Raw genomic sequence first — 20365 nt, 5'->3', positions numbered from 1 at the left:
TGCTCACTAGCTCTGTAATGGGTTCTTTCTCTGTAGAGAAAGGGAAATAGTCTTCTGCTGGTGCTGCCTTTTCTTTCTTCCCTGTAGATCCAGGGAATCGTCCCTGACCTCCTATGTTTCTTTGAATTTCATTTAGGAAGTCCATGTTGAAAAGGTGAGTCAAGATTCAGATACAGGTGGTGTGTGTGACTAACGGGCCTCCCTCCAGAAGTGAGTTACTAAAGGAGAGCCTCTCTTCATCCGTTATCTTGGCTGTGGTCTGACTTTATCATAATGGCCTAGCAACTGGTGATGTAAAAACATTCTGGGTGGCGTCTGGTTCATGTTCTCTCCATCTCTTCATCCAGGCTGCAGGGGCACCAGCGATTTTGAAGCCTGGCCACTTGGGCTGAGAACCTGTTTTGGTGATTAGTATGAAACACAATCACAAGATTAAAAACAGTAAAAAAATAACCCTGGGAAGCAGAGCAGTATAATTATTCCTCGCATTTCAGATGGGGAGCCCAGGGAAAAGTCATTGTGATGATATGAGAACCAAGTTCACTTCTGAGTCTGGTAGTGCCTGATTCATGACTCAGAAGATGGCCTGTTCACAAAAAATAGTGGCATCTTTCTTGCTGTTGTTTATTGTTAGAAAGTGCTAGATCAGCCTTTCTGAAAGCTGTATTGTGGGATTCTTAAAAAACTGATTCTGTGATTAAATGAGTGTGGGAAATGCTGTGCTCCATATCCCCTCTTTTGAGAGCTCACAATGCCCACTGGTAAGTTAAAGGAAGTCCTGTACAAGAGAGACCTGTTTACTTTTGTTTCAGCATTGTCCAAAATGTTTTGGACATCAAATTCTTCTTTCTCCCGCTTAATATCTTCTAATGTCTTGCATAATACAAACACTGATCAAGTGCCCTGCAAATTTAGATCTTGACCAATAGCAGAAGGAAATGAATGTGAACACGGTCTTAAATCCTAAACCCACATAAAGAATCAGGGTTATGCCCATTGCTTTGGACAACTTTGACATGTGAGTGCCACATTAAGATACTTCATCTGCTCAGATTCCTTTCCTTGAGCCTCTCTAGCATAAGAATTTGGTGGCCTTGGTTGAATTTCTGAAGATGTGGTATTTTGTACATTTTTAGGAAAGGCCTTTGGAGCTTGAAGGTAGTGTGTCTAGGCTCTTGAAAAATCTGTAAGTCTTGTTGAAAGTGTGACTTGCCAAAGGGAGAACTGTACTTTTGAGAACTTGCTTAAGCAGTTCCTAGGCAGTATCTATCAAAATACCTATTATACTAGGAACAAGGTTCTTACCTTTTGTGTCTAAGACATATTTTTGTGTGATAGAACTTTTGATAGTACATTAAAGGATTAAAAGATGAACGTCTTCTTTTAAAAAAGCTGGCTTCAGAAAGTTGAAAAACCTGTCCATTTACTTGCTTTGGTATGTTAATGTCTGAGTAGAACTGTTTACTGCCCTGACCTTGTACTCTTATATCTTTAGAGGTTAAGTTCATGTATATTGCTCTGAACATGCAGTCTTTTTTTTTTTTTATGTAGCAAATTGTGTCATAAGCTGTATTGTGGCTCAGCAATTTGTCTGACAGATGTTTTCATAAAAATGTGGATCTTTGGTTGAGTGAAAATAAGGTCTATAAATCATTAAAAAATTTATAGCAGACTTATTTAAGGTTCCTGGTATATCACTGCTCTGAAGCATACTAGTTGAGATCCACTTTTAGAAGTACTGAGAGTTTTAAGACTCAATTTTGTGGAAATTATGACTGTGTTGGACAACTGAGGCATACAGCTATGCAAAGCTAACAATGCCATAGTTTACGGTAGGTTCAGTCTAAGGGTTCACATGAGAGAGAGAAGAATGTTGGAGGAGTCAGGGAAGTAGTGGCTTAAAGCTGGATTTTGAAGAATGAATGGATTTGACTAGGTCCCAAAGTGGGAAGTAAGCATTTGTTGGGGACAAAGGTAGGCTGGTCTGGCAATATAGGAGAAGATATGGGGATAGGAATGTAAAAGAGATATGGCTTGGTGGGAGTTCAGTTGTGGAGTGTGAAGCCCTGGGAGATGAGGTTGAACAAGTATGGGGAGCTGACACTTGGAGGCCTTTCAAGGGATATGTGGGTCTGCTCCATGCTCTCCTTGTGCTCTCTGTCCTGTCGTCGTGCTGGGCATGTTCTCTGTAATCTCACTTCACCTTGGGTCTTGAGGCTGTTCCCTATTCCTGGCCTGAAGGATAAGAGTTTAACACAATATATGGTTTTTCATTGATTTAATTTGAACCTTAATTATAGACCTCTGCTCCTGAGGCCATTGGAGGATTTAGTGTAACATATGTATGAAGGAAGAGTTAGAAGCTTCTTGTCTTGGACTATTTAAATACTTGTGTATACATTAAAGCGAAAGTCTTAGTCTTGGTAGCAGCACTGGTAGGCACAGGCTGTATGGGGGAAATCTGCTTACCAGTGAGCAAAAAGAGCAAAGAATTGAGAAAATGTTGAATTAAAACTCCAAGCCCCAGGCATCATTTTGCATAGTCCTGTCCCCGCTCCTTAGCCCAGTGCCCCTTGAGATGGCCTTGTTCTGTGCTTGTGGACAGATACCCTCCTCTCCTGAATTCCCAAGGCAGCAAGATGTTATATTTATGGAAATCATGTCAGTCAGCAGCAGGTAGGTAGCATGCATGGTATCAAGGGGAATCAAACTTCCAAGGTGAGCCAGAGAGGGAAATTGATTTGTGATCCAGGAGGTTTCTGATCTCAGAGACTGTGTGGATATGACTTCTCTAGTATACTCACACCTCCCCCCTTCATCCCTCAGCCATTTTTCTTCAAATTCGGTTTATTTGTTTGCTTTTGGTTTGGAGTGTGAATGAGGAGAGGTGAAATGAAAGGGAACTCTAGATAACTGCCTAGATTAATTTCTGTCTCTCTGGACTCACTGTTGCCAAGATTCTAAGGGGCCTGATAGCTTACTGTGGGTGCATGTTGTGTTGTTTTTGTTTAAAATAGGTCATGCACCCAGGAATGCAGTCGAACTATAATGGTGACTAAGTGCCGGAAAGCTGAGAGGGAGGGGGGCCAAGTGGAAAAATGAGCCTGAGGCAAGAGAAAAGAGGGCTGGGAAAATGGAAGTTCCACCAGGCCCACGGGCCAGGTTAGAGATTTCTCCATGCATTAACAGCTGCGCCAGAGGTTTATTTACAGGGCACTAATCATTTTGGGGGGAGCACCCCCACTTTACACCACTAACTGTCAAAGGAACAGCCAACCGGAGAGCGTTTCTGGGATGGGAAGCAAGAGTCCCTGCTGAATTGCCAGGGGCACGTGCTCCTGTCTTTTCCATCTCTTTGGATGCCTTGTTCTACCAACTCCCTTTAACTAGGCTGTGATAGGTCCCCACAGGGAGGGAGGGCTACTTGTTTTCAGAGAGAGAAATTTTTTTTTTATTCCTCCTGATTTTTCAAGTGCTAAAGCCAGTAAGAATATACATATGATTTGGCCACCAACTAGGTAGGGAAATTAACCATCAGGAAGAATCGAACAAACAAAAGGGATTAAAAAAAAAAAACTGTGTTAAGCTGCTTTTAGCAGAGTGGTACTGTTTCTCACTATTTCTCAAGTGAAAGCCAAGTGGAACATTTTTTTAGAGTTGAAATTTGTTTTGAAGGGCCAGAGCCAAGTACTCTGATTATGTTGTTGTTTGTGGGAGAGGATGCCTGCACCTGCCGCTTGGTAGCAGCTTCTAAAGTTCAACTTTGAAATTCTTGCTGCTGTGATCAGGCCCTCAGGGCAGTGTTTTGTTTGACCTTTAGTAAAGTGTCACCAAATGGCATTTAAGTGACCAGGGAGATGAGAGAAATATTGTCCTTATCCTACTTCAGGAAGTATATTGATTCTTTCCCCTTTATTTCCTTCTTGTATGATCCAGAATATTCAATTTTTGGTTTCACCTTTACCTACTAACTTAGAGCTAAAACTGAGGACCATAAAAGACAGTTAACAGGATGGACCAAAACAATTGAAGTGTTAGTGAAAAAGATTAGACTTGCTGTTAAACTTTATCTCCAAGTCTGTCCCAGATATGAAAGAGGAGATTGTTCATGGCTAACCTCAGTTTTCTAACCATCTAGCAGTAGTGTAGATTGCTATGTAGAGACGTGAGACTGAAGACTGCGTTCACCCAGTGGAAGAACTCAGTAATATATTTTAGCTTTAACATGTGTGTACCCAAATCCTAATCATTCAGCCTGACTTTAAAAGAATAATTTCTAAGAGATGTAATTAAATTAGAAAAATAAATGATTATTAGATTAGCTATAGTGATGTTACCATTTGTCAATATAAACTACTACTGTATATAAAAAATAAATAACCTTTTTCATAGTGATTTGTAACTTATCTGTTATTTTGTGTTAGTTGTCATTTTAAAACATCACAATTGCATGAAATACTGTCCTTATTTCATATGTGCAGAAAATGGACAATAGAAAAATTAGGTAACCAAGGTTGTAAGAGGCAGGACTGGGGCTCGGGTAAGTTTCCTACATTTGCATACTGTGCCTGTCTCACAACTCATTTAATCTATTAGTTAAATGAAACTCAATAAAAAGGTTAAAGGTAAAATGAAAAGACCAAACTATCAACAGTTATGTGATGCATATTAAAAAGAAATACTCACTTCCTAAAACTCCATCTGTTTACCTCTTCTGAGCTATTTATGAATACATAGTTTTATGTAGTGTTTTTATAAATTAGACTTTATTTTAAAATTACCACTATTGTTATAGTAATATCCAAAATGTTTTGCAGTGTTCACATTTGTCATTTCTCATAGCCATATTTATTCTATTGCATTAGTATACCATTTTCCCCCACAGATAGACATTTGGGCTATTTCTAGATTTTAGCTATTTCTAGATTTTAGCTCTTAATATACAGCTATAACTACAAATATCTTTGTAAAAAATATTTTTCTTTTGAATTATTTCTTTGTGAGACAGTGTTGGGAATGCTGGGTCGGAAGCTGTCCTGTAACAACTTTTCTTGACAGAGTTCCTTTCTGAAAGACTGTACTAGCAAGCCACCAGTAATATGTAAACAAACCCAAACCCTTTTATCAAACCAAAGCTAGCATGTGATTTTTCCACTTAATAGATGTGAGGTGGTACTTTATTAATTGTTTTAATGTGCATGTTTGTAAACTCTTATTGTTTCAGGATGTTTCTGCAGTGTTTATCATGTGAACACTGTGTGCCTGTTCTTATCTGCTATTGGATATTGATGACTGGGTATCGGAGACAGGCTGTTATCCTGATAGATTTTTATCAGTCCCCTAAAAGCTTTAGGGATAAAACTTGTACTCATAGCATTAATTGTTAGCCTTCCCCTACTATGTTACTTTCATTTTGTTCTTTTTTTTCCTTCTTTGCAGTATGTAAAATTTAAATACTTAAAAACCTTCTAGTTAAAATCTTTTAAATTTACTCTTTCATTTTGGGAAAATATACATATGAGATGAGAATTTTTGCTCTATTGATATCTATCCAGTTTTATCAAGAGCATTATTATTTTAATGAATGTTTTTATCTTTACCAAAATATTACATTGTAGAAAAATTGGGAAATAACATAAAAACACAAAGAAAAAAGTAAAAACACCCAAAGTTGGCTACCCAAAGTTGACTACTTTGGAGTCTATTCTAGGCATGTATATTTTTCTTCTTTCCTTTCTTTCTAGTAAGGCTGGGAGATGTTATACAAACCCAACAGCCCTAATTAAGTAGTGATTTCTTTCCTTACTTTACTTTGTTGCATTATTAAATTCATATCAGTTTGGATCGTTTCTGGCAAAGATTGACATGAAATAATGGATATATAAAAATCAAAATGTCTACATGGAAAAAATACTATGAAGTAAAATAAAATAGTAAATTAGGAAAAGATTGACATCACAGAATATATAAAGAGCCTTTACAAACACACAAGTAAAAGACCATAAGCCTAATTGGAAGAGGAACAAAGAACATAGATGAGCATTTCGTAGAAGAAATGGCTTTCAGACATGACCAGATATATTCAGTCTTAGCCATAATTAGAAAAAATACATGTTTGAACAACAGGGAGGAATCTTTTTTTGCTTCTTAGAATGGCAAAAGATAAAAAGAAATTTTAAAAGTTTTAAAGGAAAGATATACACATCTGAATGCAGAGTTCCAAAGAATAGCAAAGAAAGATAAGAAAGCCTTCCTCAGTGACCAATGCAAAGAAATAGAGGAAAACAATAAAATGGGAAAGACAAGAGATCTCTTCAAGATGTTAAGAGATACCAGGGGAACATTTCATGCAAAGATGGGCACAATAAAGGACAGAAACGGTATGAACCTAACAAAAGCAGAAAATATTAAGAAGTGGCAAGAATACACAGAAAAACTGTACAAAAAATATCTTAATGACCCATAAAACTATGATGGTGTGATCACTCAGCTAGAACCAGGCATCCTGGAATCTGAAGTCAAGTAGACCTTTGAAAGCGTAACTACGAACAAAGCTAGTGGAGGTGATGAAATTCCAGCTGAGCTATTTCAAGCCCTAAAAGATGATGCTGTGAAAGTGCTGCACTGAGTATGCCAGCAAATGTGGAAAACTCAGCAGTGGCCACAGGACTGGAAAAGGTCAGTTTTCATTCCAATCCCAAAGAAAGGCAATGCCAAAGAATGTTCAAACTATCACACAATTGCACTCATCTCACATGCTAGCAAAGTAATGCTCAAAATTCTCCAAGCAAGGCTTCAGTGGTACGTGAGCTGAGAACATCCAGATGTTCAAGCTGGATTTAGAAAAGGCAGAGGAACCAGAGATCAAATTGCCAACATCCATTGGATCATAGAAAAGGCAAGAGAATTCTAGAAAAACATCTACTGCTTTATTGATTATGCCAAAGCCTTTGACTGTGTAGATCACAACAAACTGTGGAAAATTCTGAAAGCGATGGGAATATCAGACCACCTGACCTGCCTCCTGAGAAATCTGTATGCAGGTGAAGAAGCAACAGTTAGAACCGTATGTGGAGCAACAGACTGGTTCCAAATAGGGAAAGTGGTACATCAAGGCTGTATATTGTTACCCTGCTTATTTAACTTCTGTGCAGAGTACATCATGTGAAATGCCGGGCTGGATGAAGCACAAGCTGGAATCAAGATTGCCGGGGGAAATACCAACAACTTAAGATATGCAGATAACACCACCCTTATAGCAGAAAGCAAAGAGGAACTGAAGAGCCTGTTGATGAAAGTGAAAAAAGAAAGTGAAAAAAGAAAGTGAAAAAAATGGGCTTAAAATTCAACATTCAAAAAATGAAGATCATGACATCTGGTCCCATCACTTCAGGCAATTAGATGGGGAAAAAATGGAAGCAGTGACAGACTTTATTTTCTTGGGCTCCAAAATCACTGCAGATGGTGACTATAGCCATAAAATTAAAAGACACTTACTCCTTGGAAGAAAAGCTATGACCAACCTAGACAGCATATTAAAAAGGTCTGTCTAGTCAAAGGTATGGTTTTTCCAGTAGTCATGTATGGATGTGAGAGCTGGACCATAAAGAAGGCTGAGTGCTGAAGAACTGATGCTTTTGAACTGTGGTGTTGGACAAGATTCTTGAGAGTCCCTTGGACTGCAAGGAGATCAAACCAGTCAATCCTAAAGGAAATCAGTCCTGAATATTCATTGGAAGAACTGATGCTTAAAAAAAAAAAAAAAAAAAAAAGAACTGATGCTGAAGCTCCAATGCTTTGGCCTCCTGATTCAAAGAACTGATTCATTGGAAAAGACTCTGATGCTGGGAAAGACTGAAGGCAGGAGGAGAAGGGTATGACAAAGGATGAGATGGTTGGATGGCATCACTGATTCAATGGACATGAGTTTGAGCAAGGTCTGGGAGTCGGTGATGGACAGGGAGGCCTGATGTACTGCAGTCCATGGGGTCACAAAGAGTTGGACACAACGAGCGACTGAACTGAAGATCATGAAAAATAAGGAAAGACTGAGAAACTACTGTTAGACCAGAGGAGACTCAGGAGACACAACTAGATACAATGTGGGTACTAGATGGGATCCTGGGAAGATCTGTCCTGTGACTAGTCTTGTGTAAGTCTTCCTGTGAGCATATGTTTTCAGTTCTTTTGAGTAATGGACTGTAGCCTGCTGGGCTTCACTGTCTGTGGAATTCTCTAGGCAAGAATACTGGACTGGGTAGCCATTTCCTTCTCCAGGGTATCTTCCTGACCCAGGGATTGGATCCGAGTATCCTGCATGCAGGCATTCTTTACTATCTGAGCCCCTATGAAAGCCTCAATTGCTAGGTCATAGAGTAGGTGTATGTTTAGATCAATAATAAACTGCCAGACCTTTTCCCAAAGTGGCTGTACCATTGTCATCTCTCACCAAGAATGTAGGAGAGTTCCTTGTTAGACTTCAAAATATATACATATACAAGGATATTTGGGGGGTATAGTCCTCTCAGTCAAATATATGTTTTATGAATACTTTCTCCCAGACTGTGGCTTGTGTATTCATTTTGATGGGCAGAAAATTTTAATTTTGATAAAATCTAATTTGTTGGATATTTCTTTTGTATTATTGCTTTGTGTGTCTTAAGAAACTATTGTCTACTTTGACTCACAGAGCTATTTTTATATTTTTTTCTCTGACAGCTTTATAGTTTTAGATTTTATGTTTAAATCTGTGATCTGTTTTTAATTAATTTTTTTGTATGGTGTGAGGTAGGGATATTTTCCACATGGCTAGCCAGTGGTGCCAGTCCTTTCTGTTACCCTTGCTCTGTTAGATTGCTTTGGCATCACTATGGACACTGCAGAGCACAGGCTGCTGTTCTCGGCTCTCTTGATTATCCTAATGTGGGAGAGAAGAGTTATCTCTTTCATATCTCCTAACCTCTTCACTTCTATCCAGATATTTTCTGGATGTTCCTGAGTCCTGACTCATAAGCCCAGGGAGTTTTTTGTGGTTGTCAGTGTAGTGACTGGATTATCTCCTCTGTCTGGACATAGGATGGCCAGTGTACCAGTAAAGGAACGAGTGAAGATATCTCAGAACTGGAGGTTGGGGCGCTGCCGAGAGGGGATTCTGCTGAAGTGGAGATGCAGGTAAGTGGCCTCTTGACTCCTTTAAAGCTCCCTGGGACATAAAAGCATACTGGGAATGAAAAATCTAGTCCGAGCTGGAGTATAAATGTGCCTGACTTGGGTGATGAGCCAGTGGTGATTCTTTAAACACCATGAAGGGGGCATCAGAAGGACAACTTTTTTTTTCACATTTGAAAAAAGATTACCCCCCCAAAAATGTACTTTAATTTAACAGAGCCTGTATTTTTATGATTATAAAAATAATAAATGTTTATTGTAGAAATTTGAAAAGAAAAGAAAAAGTTAAAGAAGAAAATAAACTTATCTAAATCCTACCACTCAGAAGTAACCTCTGTTAATACACCTCATCAAAAGAAAGAAATGAAGCCAATACTCCACCTCATCTTGTTTTATAATTTTTTTTTTTAAATGTTCTACTCTAGGGAGTTACACCTTCCCTCTTGGCTTCCTGTAGTGCTCTCCCTTACTTTTATTAAAAAGCTAAATAGGATCTGAAGGTTTGGATATATATGTTATAGGAGGCAGAGCTTAGGAAAAAATGGCAGGAGATTTAAATAATGGCTTTGGCACTGCTGATGCCACAGATTTTATACCTCACTGATGCTAAATTATTCCAGTTATTATTTGATTACCAAAAAGTACTCCTTGTTAATTGGTTGGAATGGACAGGGAACAGCATGATTCCACATTCCAGTTGACCTGGAGCTCTGCTCATAGGGCCAGGCAGGCTTCTTTATGTGATGAAGAAGTGTCCAGTTTTGCTTGTATCCAACTTCTGCTGCTTTCACTGACACGAGTTCCTGTGAATTATGTGGTAGTGGTGATGGTAAAGAAACTTGGGAAGAAAGATGAACTTGTATGAGAAAGGGCTTTACCTTCTGCTTCCTATTTGCCTTTTGTTGCCAGAAGGAAGAGTTTATTTCTCTATCAAGGTTTTGTTCCTGATGTCTTTTTGGGCTGGTTTCAAGCAGTGTGGCAAATAAATACGCAAAATGGTTACTAGGCTGCCCCGGGATTCTCCACTGTTCACCTGGCATGAACCTGGTTTCTTATTCTGGGCAAATGGCTATTTACCAGATGGCTCTAAACACATGAATTCCAAACCCTTCTGTTTGTTGCCCACTTGAGTATGCCACAAACTTGTGCAAGGGCATGTTGAAGAGGAATGTGCATAATGAATGAGAGTGCAGGCATTTGTACACTATACATGTTCCATATAATATATGCACACACTTGTTAAAATCTCATGTGCAGAAACTAGTTGCTACAAAGTCCAAGCTGCATTTAATGGTCCGTCAAGTCAATTTGCAGAACTTTTGTACATTCCCATGACGCTTGTATTAAGGAGTCCGGGGAAGAAACACAGCCCAGTTTGCTCAGACATACTTGGCAGTGGAAGATGGTTTCTCTATAAGTGGGGATGAATCATCTGTCCCTATGCTTTGCTTGGGACATGGTAGCTCCAGGACCCTGCTGTGGTGTAGGACAGTCTGTGGGGATGTACCTTGGGAAAGGAGCTTAGTCCCCACCAGAGAGCATGGTGTCTGGCAGAGTCCTCTTTGTTTTTAAGGCTTACTCCATGCCATGGGACTGGTCTGTGGCTTCCAGTGTTTCTTCTTCCTGCCAGATTGTGGTTAGAATCTTTTAACTGTTTGTGGATTTCTCTTATCAGCTTTCTGTGAGAGCCAATCATTTCTCTGTAGTCACTGAACTGTAGTACACTGCTCTGCAGCTGTGTTTTGCCATTGCCACACTTAGCCTCTAGTACAGAAACTTAGATATCCTCTGAGAGGATCTAGGTATTTAATCAGTACATTAGCATCCTTTCCTAAACGGCTTTATTCCTTTCACTTAAAAGTGGCCCCTTTGCTCTAGTAGGACAAGGGAATGGGGCTTCCCTAGGCTCACTCTTCTCTTTTCTCTATCACACCCTAATTGATCTATTGGGAAAAAGGTGTGTATGGGAGTCTTAGAATCTTGAAACTTACCAATTAATCTTCAGATCAGTGAGGACACAGAATGAAAATTATTTCATCTGAGTGGAAGGTTTCTTTTTGCTCTTCCCCACCCCTCAATTATTGCTTTTTTTTGGTGGGGGGGGCGGGGCGGTGCTCTGTCTACTCAAAAGAAGTCTGTAGGTAGCCAGTAATTCAAGTCTTAAACATTCTCCATTTATTTATTTAGACATCATGGGTAGCTGGGCTTCCCTGGTGGCTCAGACGGTAAAGAATCTTCCTGCAATGCAGGAGACCTGGGTTCCATCTCTGGGTCGGGAAGATCCCTTGGAGAAGAGAATGGCTACCCACTCCAGTATTCTAGCCTGGAGGATTCCAAAGACAGAGGGTCCTGGCAGGCTACAGTCCATGGGGATCACAAAGAGTCAAACACAACTGATCAGCTAACACTTGATTTTCACGTGGGTAGCTAGGGGGATAGTTCCCTGACCAGGGATTGAACCCCGGGGCCTTGGCAGTGAAAGTACCGAGTACTAATCACTGGACCACCAGGGAACTCCCAAGCATTCTCCTTTTGAAAGTGACTATTTAATGGGTCTTTTATTCTGACTTTGCAAAGAAGATAAGTAAGTAAATGAAAGTCGCTCAGTCATGTACAACTCTTTGCAACCCCATGAACTATATACAGTCCATGGAATTCTTCAGGCCAGAATACTGGAATGGGTAGCCTTTCCCTTCTCTAGGGGATCTTCCCAACCCAGGGATCAAACCCAGGTCTCCCACATTGTGGGTGGATTCTTTACCAGCTAAGCCACAAGAGAAGCCAAAAGAAGATAGGGTCACCACAAAGCTTAATCACTCTAGTTTTCTAGGGAGATAATGATAAAGAAGATATTTCTAGGGAAATAGTGATAAAGAAGATAGGGTCACCACAAAGCTTAATCACTCTAGTTTTCTAGGGAAGCCTAAGGGTAGGTGTTAGTTTTGAAGGAGGGGAGTGAGATATAGACTTAGCCTTACAGGTAAAGCTAAGTTGGGGATTGGTCAGCCTTTCTAAAGACTGAAGTTGAATTTTCCTGCTATATCTTGATGATCCTTAAATTTTGTTTTTCATCTCTGCAGTCAGATGCCCTGGATGCAGCTAGAGGGTGATTCTCTGTACATATCCCAGGCTAATTTCATCCTGGCCTATCAGTTCCGCCCAGATGGTGGCAGCTTGAACCGGAGGCCCCTGGGAGTCTTTGCTGGACATGATGAGGACGTTTGCCACTTCGTGCTGGCCAACTCGCATATTATCAGTGCAGGGGGGTAAGTGCTGCAGGCTTCTCCTTCCTTCCTCCTCAATATTCTTCAGAGACCTTCTGCCTGCCTCTGACTTTTCTGTCTCTACTCCAAAAGGATGAGTAGGGAGACTAGAAGAAGGGGTAATGTTTTTTTTTCCATTTAAAGCGGGTACTTAATAGGGTAAGCTGGAAAAGGAAAACAGGAAGAACCTTTAATGAAAAGGGAGCTGGCTTTGATACTCTCAAGGGGGAGATTTGTTTTGTCTCTCAGCTTTCTTCAGCCCCAAGTGTACTGAAGAAGTAAAGGTATCTAGAAACTCAGCACCTTATTGGGCTGAATTGCCTAAAGCTTAGCAAATTGGAAGTCATTGGAGATTTGGGCTGTTTCTATAGACTTGTTCTCTTCCTGCAGAGAAAGTAATTGGCTCTCAGGGGTTGGTTTCTTATTTTTCTCCTAGAGATGGGAAGATTGGTATTCATAAGATTCATAGCACCTTCACTGTCAAGTACTCAGCCCATGTACAGGAGGTGAACTGTGTGGACTGCAAAGGGGGCATCATTGTGAGTGGCTCCAGAGACAGGACAGCCAAGGTGAGAGCTCCTCCTTACATACTGCTATTCCCTCCTGTCTATAGGGAGTGGGGAAGGAGGGGGTGGATAGGAGCTTGAGTTTTAGGATTGGCGGAAGGCATTGAGTTGGGGCAGCAGGGGAACGGCACAATAAAGAACTCACTTATGTGCCTCTGGCATGCAGCTTGCCATGCCAGGCTGTGTCCCTGCCAGCTGGCCTGGGAAAGGAGTGGACAGTGGCTGGGAAGTTTGCCACTCACTTGAAATGTGGCGTGAACTCAAAAACACAGGGCCTGGCCAGCTTTTCCTCCCTGAGCTGAGTTTCCTCAAGTTTGTGGGTTGAGTTCTAACCCCAATATTTTATTTTAAAATCTCCCACCTTTTGCTCACTCTGTGTTTGGGAAGGTTAATTTTTTACCACCTTGTTTATAAGGAATCGGGCTGATAATTAAAATGTGTTTTTACTGCTTCTCTGGAGAGTGATGTGGTTAGTAAGCAGTGGAAAGACAATGAGAGGAGGGCATTGTTTGTTGTGTCATTGCCAAGTTGCCTGGTCTAAACTCAGACATCTGCCGAGGCCCAACAGAATGAGACTGATAAGTAGCATGACCCCTGCTTTATGGACTCAGCTCCTTCATGTCTGGGTTAAATAGGCTTCCATATGTGAGACAGAGAAGAACTTTCTCCATCTCTGTGTCCATCCCTTGCCAGGGCTCATATATGCCTGGTCCTTTGGGGAGGCTGTGGGAACTTTGCTGACAATTCAGGTGATGGTGCAGGAAGCTTGATAGGTTCTTGCTTGTGTGGTTTCCCAGCGTCTGGAGACTCCACATTGCTAACAGGAGCAAAATGCTTGTCCATGTCAGCTAATGGGGCTCTAAGACACATGGGGCAGAGGACTCAGGAGAGAGAAGTTGCAGTCTTTACTAATTTTTCTGACTCCATGTTCTCTTTACTGATTATACCTTCATGTAAAAATGTTGCTAATTTATGTAAAAAGGACTAAATATGTTCCTTTCTATTTATGGAAGTTTCTCCTCCCTTTGCTCATTTTTTTCTTATACTTTGTCTTCTGTCCGAGAAATGTGCTCATCAGCACAGGGAGCCTGAGAAAAATTCAGAAAATCTTTCAAACCAACACGGAAACTGAATTTCTTTTATACAAATCCTCCACCCCAAACATTTCACATTTCTGATTGGTCACCATCTTTGTACCATTCCTTGCAAAAAAACTAGCCTTAATTTTGCTATACTTCTCAGAAGACAGTTTTCTTAGAAACCTTTTGTACATGTGTGACCTAGATATTCTTGTCTCATTTTAGCATTTTATTGTCATGGCTTCAAGGTTCTCTGTGAAACCTTCAATGATATCTCTTTCTTCCATCCATTTCTCTGTAGTCTGCCACCCAGAGCAGTATACAACTAAGTTTTATGACCACATGTAGCAATTCATGGTATAGACTGATTACAGTTGAAGATTGACAGCAATTTTACTTGGAATATTGGGTTAGTTTCATGTTTTAAGTACAGCTATTTAGTGTTTTAGAGTTTTTAAGCATTAAAATCAGTACTCTCTAATTCTCAAATTATCACTACAGTACATTCTTATTCCTTTTGAAGATTTCTTTTTAGTCAGTGACAGAATTCTTCCCTTGGTTCAACTCCAGGAAGCTAGTCGGCTATTTTGGGGGTTCCCAGTGACCTCTAGGCCAGCTCATCTTTTCTGGCTTTCAATAGCTGCTTCTGTCCCCTCCTTCTATTGTTGTCTTTGCATTTAGCCACCTTCATCTTCCTGGACCATTTTCATGTTACCCACAGTTAGCCTTTTATAACTGACTCTCCATTTCTTTTTGGTGACATCTGTAATTCTCCAGCTGCTTCTACAGGTTTCTAAAACCTGGACCTACATAAGAACTTAGTCATGTTCATCTGTAAACATCTGTAGACCCCTGACCCTGACCCAAGTTTCAGAATTACTGTGACTTAGCTTGGATTGCCTCTCTGGACTAACTTTAGTGAGACTGGCTCCATCCTGAGATGTGATAGAATGGTAGCTTACATTCCTGCTGGGTCTGTGCCAGGACTGATCATTTGTTCATTTTTTTCCCTTTTTTCTTCATTCTGATAAGTGCCTACTCTATGTGAGGCTTCAAAGGGGAAGAAGATAGTCTTTCTTTAAGGGGAACTGAGACTGCATGCACTAGCTATGAAGCTGGTTGGAAGTGGCCAAGTTTATGAAGTTGTAAGGCTCTGGGGAAACGGCCAGAAAGTTTTGAGTTTAGAGGGTTCACATCTGACTTGGAAGGGAAGATTTTATGAAGGAGGGGACATTTGAACTGTTGTTTTTATTTTTTATCTTTTAGGTATTTTTCAGTGCATAGGTTTGCTTTTTTTGTTTTATAATAACACAGAATGTACAGGTACTGTGCTAATAAGCCCTTTACATTTATTCATTTTCTCATTTTATTCTTTAGTGTAATTTTCCCCCACATAATTATGGTCATAATATATCTATTTTTAAAATTAATTATTATTGGAGTATAGTTGATTTACACTGTCGTGTTTCTGCTGTACAGCAAAGTGAATCAGTTATACATATACTTATATCCCTCTTTTTTTAGATTCTGTTCTCATATAGGTCATTACAAAGCATTGAGTAGAGTTCCCTGTGCTATATATACAGTAGGCCTTTATTAGTTATCTGTTTTTCTTACAGTAGTGTGTATGTGTCAGTCCCAGTCTCTCAATTTATCCTCCCCCCCACGTCCCCCTTGGTAACCATTAGTTTGTTTTCTATGTCTGTGACTCTATTTCTGTTTTGTAAATAGGTTCATTTGTACCATTTTTTAGATTATACATACAAGTATTATCATATGATATTTGTCTTTTTTCTGTCTGACTTACTTCACTTAGTATGACAGTCTCCAGATCCATCCAAGTTGTTGCAAGTGGCATTATTTCTTTGGGTATTATGACTGAGTAATATTCCATTGTATGAATGTACCACATCTTTATCCCTTCCTCTGTCAGTGGATATGTTGTCTATTGTGAATAGTGTACAGTGAACATTGGGGTACATATCTCTTCAAATTATGGTTTTCTCTGGGTCTGTGCCACAGTGGTATTGGTAGATCATATCATAGCTCCATTTTTAGTTTTTTAATGAAACCTCCCTACTGTTCTCCATAGTGGCTGAACCAGTTTGCATTCTTACAAAAGTGTAGGAGGGTTCCCTTTTTTCCATACCCTCTCGGCATTTACTGTTTGTAGATTTTTGATGACGGCCATTCTGGCTGGCGTGAGGTGGAACCTCACTTTGTTTTACACTCCTTCCCTGATAGCTGGGCTGGTAAAAAATCCACCTGCAGTGCAGGAGACCTGGGTTCGATCCCTGGATTAGGAAGATCCCCTGGAGGAGGGAAAGGCTATCCATTCCTGTATTCTGGCCTGGAGAATTCCATGGTCTGTATAGCCTGTGGAGTTGCAAAGAGGTGGGCAAGACTGAGCGACTTTCACATAGTGTATCTTATGTATACCCTGTTATGTCTACTTTATTTTTTAAGGTTTTCTATTATTATTATAAATTATTGGTCATCTTTAATGGCTTCACAATGGAACTTACAATTTAATTATTATTTTTCCTATTGGATGTTTATATCTAGCTTTTCCTGTAGTAATAAGAACCACCATTATTGATGCCTAATGCCTGCCAAATACTGTGCTTCTGTGCTAGGTGCTTTACACTTAGCTTCACTTTTCCACACTGCAACCCTAAGAGATAGGCATTACCTCCTGTTTTATACTTGAGGAAACTGAGGCTAAGAAGTTATAAAATATTCCTAACATCAGAGATACATAAGTAGCAACTAGGGTTCAAACCCAGATTTGTCTAATCCTAAAGCCCTTATGAGCTCTTCCTGCTAATGGAGCTGCAGGGAATATTTTTATCATTAGGTTTTTCTTCATTTTAGGATAATTTTCCTAGGATAGAGTCTCAGCATTAGAATTACCGGGTTCAAGACTTTGGTCCTTTTAAGGGTGTTTATACATATTGCCAGTTATTTTATAAAATGACTGTATATATGTCCACTTCCACTGAGTTACATCTTCTCCAGGGATGAGTCTGTTTGGATTTGAGCACTGAAGGTTAAGATGTGATCAGAATGCTCATGTTTTGGTGGATGGTGTGCTTCTGCAGGTCAAGAGGCCACTTTCCCTAGATTGTGCTTGAGAAATTGCAGCATGCTTCTAGAGCCACTCCTGGGAACCAGGAACTTTGTTCTGTGTTTTTTCACAGTGGGATCCATCAGCCTGTTCAGTGAAGGACTCTAGTGAATTCTGGCCTTGAGACATACTCATAGATTTTATAATCACAGTCTTTAGTGTCTCCCCACCCACCCCCAACAAGAACCTGTCTCCTCGGTAGTTTGCATCAGGGAAGAGGCAAACTTCTCTTCCAAGCTGAGCCAATCTGAAAGAGGACATTAAATGCATTTAGTTACTACCAAAGTGACCTGATCCAAAAGAATGAGCCAAAATCATGACATTCCAGGAAAAGTTGTGTTATTGACCATTGTTTTCTGCCCTTCTTCATTCAGTATCTTCTTATTAAATTTATTTTCTTTTCCCTATGTTGGGAAAAGTAACTCACACCCTCCTCCCCCTATCATAGACACACAAAACCTAAGAAACACTTTCTCCGTTTTAGAGAAGAGATACGTGATCCTAAGAAGTCAGGACCACCCCCACTCCATCACCTACCCCTTAAACTCAAGGAATGTTTCCTGAGAGTTCTTCCATCTAAGGTCCTGACTGACTTTCGTGTGTTCCCCTTATAGCACCACAGGGACCTTGAGAGGTCACTGATCCATCTGGCTGCCTCAGGATCCCTCCTCGGTTGCTGTCTGGGGACAGCCGTGTACATCTGAGGTTTCCTCTCTGTTTGGTTAGAGGCTTAGTCCCCTGTGTGTGTCATCTAGGGTAGGGTGCGGTGAGCGGGCCTTGTGCTTAATGGGAGATTTCTAAATGCACTGACCACTGAGAGGGCTCTGTGAGTGTTGATTAGAGTTAAGCCCAGAGTGGCTGCTAATGTACATTCCTGACTGATAGGGACCAGATAATGTGCTCCAAGCAATATTTTTAACCTGTAGGAGATATGGAAGCTTAAAAGAGTTAAGCTTTTTTGCTACTTTTGGTGACACTAGGTGCTAAATTCCCTGCTGACATGAATAGCACTGGATTCTGGGTATTATCAACAAACAAACAACAACACGCCACCTTCCCACTTTGAAGTCCTCTTCTTCCATTCTTCTTCCGTTGGATCTTTCTCTTTTATTCCTGTCTCTCTAATTCTACTCTAATTCTGTCTCTGTCCTCTCTTACTGGGCCTTGATGTTCTTCCGTCTGTCTACCTCTCTAAAGTAAAATCTTGGTGATAGATAGGAAAAGGAAAACCCACAAACACAGGGAGGTTACTGAGAGAGGTGAGCCTCCCCTGCTAATGCTTCTCAGTCGGATTCCAGTTGAGGAATGTGAAACCGATTCCCTAGTATAGAACTGGCTGCTGCTTAAGGGTTCTCAGGTGGAAGTGAGAGGGTGGTTAGGATTCGGAGCTGGTGTCTGTCCAGGTTAGGTAGGTAAGGCAGAAGCTGGAGAGGCCCCTCTGTGCTCCCCAGAGCTCTGTGTGTGCAGGACACAAAGATTCTCCATTCCCCCACCCGCTCGGGACAGGGACTCCACCTGGTGCATCTTTCCAGCCCCCCCACCCGATCCCAGGCAACGCCAACGAGAGCATCTCCTCTCCTGTTTCCAGGTATGGCCTTTGGCCTCAGGCCGGCTGGGGCAGTGCTTACACACCATCCAGACTGAAGACCGAGTCTGGTCCATTGCTATCAGCCCATTGCTCAGGTAAGGGAGATGTTTTGGGGTATGGTTTTGTCTTGTGAAATAATGCTTTTATTTTACAAGGCAGGTGGGCGTCATCAGGAGAGGCTTGGGGCCCATGTCCACTTGGGCTTGTGTGCAAAGTCATGTTTGTGGAGTAGATTCATTGACAACTGTAGCAGAAGTGCCGGTTTTGATGGTGGCTTTATCCTACCCTTTGGCCTAACTGGTGTTTGTCTAGTTTTACCCATGACTAAGCATCCTGACTTCTGCTTTCTAGACTTTCTTAAACCGAGGCAGAGCCTCTCCCCAAGCAGGGTACATAGACACCCTATCTGCACCTGCTCTATCAGAGTGTTTACCTGGTGTCTTCTCCCACTTCCTTTACCCTTCACTCCCCTCCGAATGATCAATGGGACAGCTGTAGGGCTGACACCCTCCAGCGTCAGGTTTAAGTCAGTCACTTGTTTTAGGAGAGAGTTGGTCTCCCTCTTTGCTCAGCCCCCTTCAGCCTTTTTCTTCTCACCCCAAGGAGCCTGCACCCCTCCTCCTGCCCCTTCCACAGCTCTCTTTCAAACTTTTTTTCTTCCTAAAGAATTAGAGCCGATTAGCCACGTCATTAATTCTTCAATTTGACGGCTGATATAGCAGGACCTGAAACACATTGCTGACCTCAGAGCATGGAGACCCCGTTCCTTAGCATATTGATGATGAGAGAAGTTAATTAAAATTCCACAGAGCGAAGGTGTCGGCTAACCTATAAACCTGTCGCTGTTTGGAACAAATCATTCTAGCAATCCTCAGAAAAAGGGAAGGAAAGAGCAGCGGGGAGTAGAGAGGCCTAAGTGTGTGGGAGCCAAGGGTGGAAAATGGAGCTGCTGGGCTCTGGCCCCTCCTCAGTTTCTTCTTAACGCTGCCCCCTTTAAAGCCAGTTAGCCAAGCTTGTGTGTCTGTGGGCTGGATATTTATAAGGGCGGGAAGGGACAGGTGGGCTGGTGACTTCATCTTGGTGCTTACCTGAGGACTTATGCTGGCTTCAGTAGATGGGTGGGCTAGGGTGTGATTGGTGGTAGAGGGATGCTCTTCAGGATGGAGATGGCCCATGTGCTTCCTGCATGTGAATTCAGGCCAAAGACATGTACAGGCTCCTCAGCATCCCCATCTTCGTGTTCCTCTACTTCTGCCACCTCCTCTGGAGTGTGTTAGGCTACCTGTTAACAGGATAGAGCGTGGTAGCTGTTGAAGATGATGTTGATAAGAGAGGTTGAGGACAGAGTCTGCCTTTGTCACTAAGTAGTTTTGATCACAATAAACTGACTTTGGGTTTTGTTTTTGTTTTTTTGGCCACAGCTTGGAAGCTGGATTTGAGGAAAGATCTAGCTTCTTAATATTACTAGTTCTGCTGTATAACCACCACTGCTACCAGCAGCTAACATTCATTAGTCATGTGTTCTATGCCAGACCCTCTGCCAAGTCCTTGATAGGCCCCATCTTTGAAAACTG

At 41.2% G+C, this 20365-nt stretch overlaps 1 protein-coding gene across 13 annotated transcripts in view; it reads left to right on the top strand.

Moving 5' to 3' along the window:
* Positions 1–20365, top strand: part of FBXW4 (F-box and WD repeat domain containing 4) — an 83584-nt gene that overhangs the window by 8519 nt on the left and 54700 nt on the right. For 8 of the 13 annotated variants that reach the window (XR_015155216.1, XR_015155218.1, XM_086377350.1 and 5 more), the window contains exons 2-5: positions 9076–9171; positions 12249–12434; positions 12868–13000; positions 18792–18886. Coding sequence is in view for 8 of the 13 variants with exons in the window: in XM_086377350.1 (XP_086233476.1) it covers positions 9076–9171; positions 12249–12434; positions 12868–13000; positions 18792–18886 (510 nt within the window). In the remaining 5 variants the exon portion in view is untranslated. The remainder of the gene's footprint in view (positions 1–9075; positions 9172–12248; positions 12435–12867; positions 13001–18791; positions 18887–20365) is intronic. The other 5 variants (XR_015155220.1, XR_015155219.1, XR_015155222.1 and 2 more) reach the window with 2 other exon arrangements.

Source organism: Bos grunniens, chromosome 26, assembly GCF_055505025.1.
Source record: "Bos grunniens cultivar Pamir isolate PY7600 chromosome 26, Bosgru_T2T1.0, whole genome shotgun sequence".
Classification (NCBI taxonomy): Eukaryota; Metazoa; Chordata; class Mammalia; order Artiodactyla; family Bovidae; genus Bos; species Bos grunniens.
The sequence above is the reverse complement of the archived record's forward strand: the minus strand, read 5'-3'. Positions and strand labels throughout refer to the sequence as shown.